We start from the raw sequence: 3,731 nt of genomic DNA on the forward strand, positions 1-3,731 counted from the left end.
CGTAAGCCGTGGTGAAGGCAACTCCTCTAGGAGAAGCAAATCTCTGATTAAAAAAAAAACATAAAGTGGGAGACCTGTACCCGCATTAAGCTGGTCTGCAGTTTGACTTGTTGCTGGCACTCTTGCTCTTGCTTGTTGCTGGATGTCAACATTTTGAACCGAGAGAGAGATATAACTGTCGTACAAAACTAAAACTCGGTAACATGATCTTTGTATAGATATTTCTTCATGCATTTGTCTATAAAAAAATGGTCCTGTGGCGATGGAAAAGTTGTGAAGCGTGTTGGCCTGAATTGCTGGAAGCATGTAATAATTTAACTGCCAGCATTATATGTATCTATGCATATATGTATGCATAGATGTATGTATGTATATGTGCATGTGTATGTATATATGAGTATATTTATGTATATATATATATGTATCTGTGTATATATGTTTGTTGGTTGGTTTGTTGTTTTTGTTTTACGGCATATCAACCCTTTCCAGGTTATTTAATGCCAAATCCGGTTATTTAAGAAAAAAAAATTAATAGAATATATTTGTTTTCTGCAAGTCTGTTTCTATTTAACCCATAGTTGGGACTCTAACAGGTACTACCACTCCGGGTCAGAGTGGACCTGGGATCAATATCAATTAAAGGGTGGCTCCACACTCCCCAAAGCCCACAAGCTGGGGCCTCCCCATCAGATATAGTTTAAGGTCATATCCAGGACCGTGTATATATATTTGTGTGTGTATGTGTATACGTATATATATATTGTTTGTATATATGTGTATATATGCATGTGGGTGCATGTGTGTATGTATATGTATGCATGTACATGTGTATATGTGCATATATATGTGTATGTATGTGTATGTATATGTGTATGTGTATGAGCGCATATTTATGTATGTTTATGCATATGTAGGTAAGTGTATGTATATATATGTGCATATATGTACGTATGTGTATATGTGTGTATGTGTGTATGTATTTGTATATGTGTGTATGTATATGTATGTATATGTGTATGTATGCATGTTTGTATGTATATGTATGTGTATTATACGTTGAGTATGTATATATGTATATATGTGTGTATGTTTACATATATGTGTGTATGTGTATATATGTATATTTGCGTTTATATATATATATGTATGCCAATTACCGTCTTGTGTATGTTTATGTATGTATATGTATGTATATGTATGTGTATTATGTATTGTGTATGTATGCATATATGTATGTTATATGTATGTGTGTATGTATATGTATATGTATATATATATGTATGCGTGTATCTGTATACATTTATGTATGTTAAAGATTCTGTTTGACGGGTTTCTATTTATTACTTAAACGATCCTGCTGTTATTCTCTTAGACGATTACTTTTACGGGTATTTTTAAAGCCTGTGTGTTCTTACATATATGTTCTTACTTATATGTTCTTACTTATATGGCTGTGTGCGTGTGTTCTATTCTCAAACAGGTTCTTGCCTTGAAGGGTCTCGACACGTATGCGCAAATACATAATGTGTAAATAGCTGCTTGCCTTGTCCAGTGGATGGTATCTTCTTGTCGCTGGCTCCATCTCATGGGGAGTGGTCACTGCTGCAGATGCATCGATAACACGAGATGGATCGAAGCTTCAATTTGTTTTATTAAAAAGGCAATCCCATGTCTCGAACCCATGGTGGTCGGAGTAGAGACCCTAATGTCACGTCTACTTCATCTGCAGTCCAAAACCAACTCTCGCCCACGTGGTCGCCAACCGGAACCAACGACCACAATTCCCGTTACCCCTAATTTCCGGTACATCTAACTAGATTGACAAAATGTGACTTGAGCTTGACGAGTATTAAATCTAACCTTCTGTGACCCCACTAAACTCGCTGATGGGAATCGAAAATATATCTACATAACTTGCTATTTCTACAACTACCTAGATAGCATTTAAGCTAGGATTCTCAATACTACATCTATACCAGTGACCGTCTTCTGTCTGCTTGAGCGTGTTAATTCGCCGTCAGGACTAAAGTAATTTTTCGGCTCATGGACTTTCAGTGTCTGAGGGAGTGGCACTCGTCTGACAAGACGTTACAATAATCATATGTGCATATATATATGTATATATATGTATGCATATATATATATGTGTATATATGTGTAAGAAGCAGAAGCAGATTCACAGACTTCAGGCGGGACGATGCGCCGATGTTCACAAACTGTTGTAGATGGCATGGTGACACTAATGGTCTAAGCAACCAGACAGTTTAGGATTCATGCCTGGTTTTCTCTGCAACTTTATTATCCATCTCCAAATCAAAAATTCACAAAAACAAGTTTTTTTTCTTTCTTTTCGTCTTCCTTGAAGGAGCAATCTTTAATGAGAAAAGCGTTTTGCGAGATCCGCAATAAATGGACGATGAGTTTCAGATTCACAACTTGTATAACCAGGCACACCAAATATGGTAACACGTGGTGTCAGTCATTCTGTTTAAAGATGAGTTCAAAGATTTCATTGAATCTGAAATCCCAGAAGAGAAATAATTTCTTTTTCTGATCTTAAATGCTTCTTAGACTCTCCATCTTGTAGCTGACTGCCAATGGTGAGCATCTCTTACAGAAACTCACCGGCTCCGTCGGTGGTGGTAACTTTACTTACTGTCACCTTAACTGATCTGGTCGCATCGGAATCAAGCTAGACCCTTTGTCGGGGGACACAGATCTGTATATCTCTGACAAAACACTCGAGCCGACCTATGACAACAATGAAGTCTGCTCGGCCACTTGCGGCGAAAAAGTGATAGATATTCCTGCTGCTTTCAACCGGCCTGTGGCCATCGGCATCTATGGCTACCCGTTGAAAGACAAGTCGAAATACGAAATAGGCTTTTATTTATTGGCCGATTATGATGAAGTTGACGAGCACGATGCTATCGTGTACTATAGTGAAAATCTTCTTAACGCTGGTTCCGTTGGCCTTTAACCAGCTGGGCCGGAAAAATGATTACCGAAGAGAGGAGTACACCCCGCGGCCTAACTCGGCCGAGCAGATAACAGAAGAGGAAGAGACAATTATTTGGACAGTTTTTATTTATATTCTAAAAATTATTTTTGATATATTATTATGATGTCAAATGACAACCGAATAAAAAAAACAAACAAACAAAAAAGACGTGCTTTCAAGAAAAAAATAAAATAAAACTGACTTTCTGAAATAGAAGACAAAATAAAAACATTTTTTTGACAAAATAAAAAAAAAGAGATATTTTTTCCTTTGTTATAAAAGTATATATATATATATATATATATATATATATATATATATATATATATATATATATATATATATATATATGGTAACGGTCTGGTGTGGACGTGTGTTAATAATATATATGTGGTCAAGGTTTGGTGTGGACGTGTGTTAAAAGCACACAGATGTCTTAGCGTCATACTGTGCTTCTCCCAGACAAATCAACCCCACGTGCATGTTGTGACCACTGCCACGCAGACGGGGCTCTGATGAACGGCGAGCGTCCTACGCCGTATAACTAGACCTCCATTGCCTTGTGGGCAAAGGTTATATTAACCAAAGGCTAAGGGTGAGGCATCCCTAACAGAAATATCTAAAGGAGCTTAGGCCCTGTCAGCTGCAGCATGCATGACCCACCGGCGTGTGGAGTATGCTCTGGTACCCAGCAACTCAAGTCCCAGTAATGGATCAAATGGCATGATGG

At 37.5% G+C, this 3,731-nt stretch overlaps 1 protein-coding gene across 1 annotated transcript; it reads left to right on the forward strand.

Moving 5' to 3' along the window:
• The first annotated feature begins 2,560 nt into the window (after nt 1–2,560).
• On the forward strand, nt 2,561–3,125 carry LOC145292803 (UPF0669 protein C6orf120 homolog). The gene is given in 2 exon segments (XM_080138843.1): nt 2,561–2,932; nt 2,985–3,125. Coding segments are annotated over 2 exon segments (513 nt in total).
• Nucleotides 3,126–3,731: the final 606 nt, after the last annotated feature.

This window comes from Euprymna scolopes, chromosome 14 (genome assembly GCF_053919585.1).
Source record: "Euprymna scolopes isolate OS-2025 chromosome 14, ASM5391958v1, whole genome shotgun sequence".
In the NCBI taxonomy this organism is placed as follows: Eukaryota; Metazoa; Mollusca; class Cephalopoda; order Sepiida; family Sepiolidae; genus Euprymna; species Euprymna scolopes.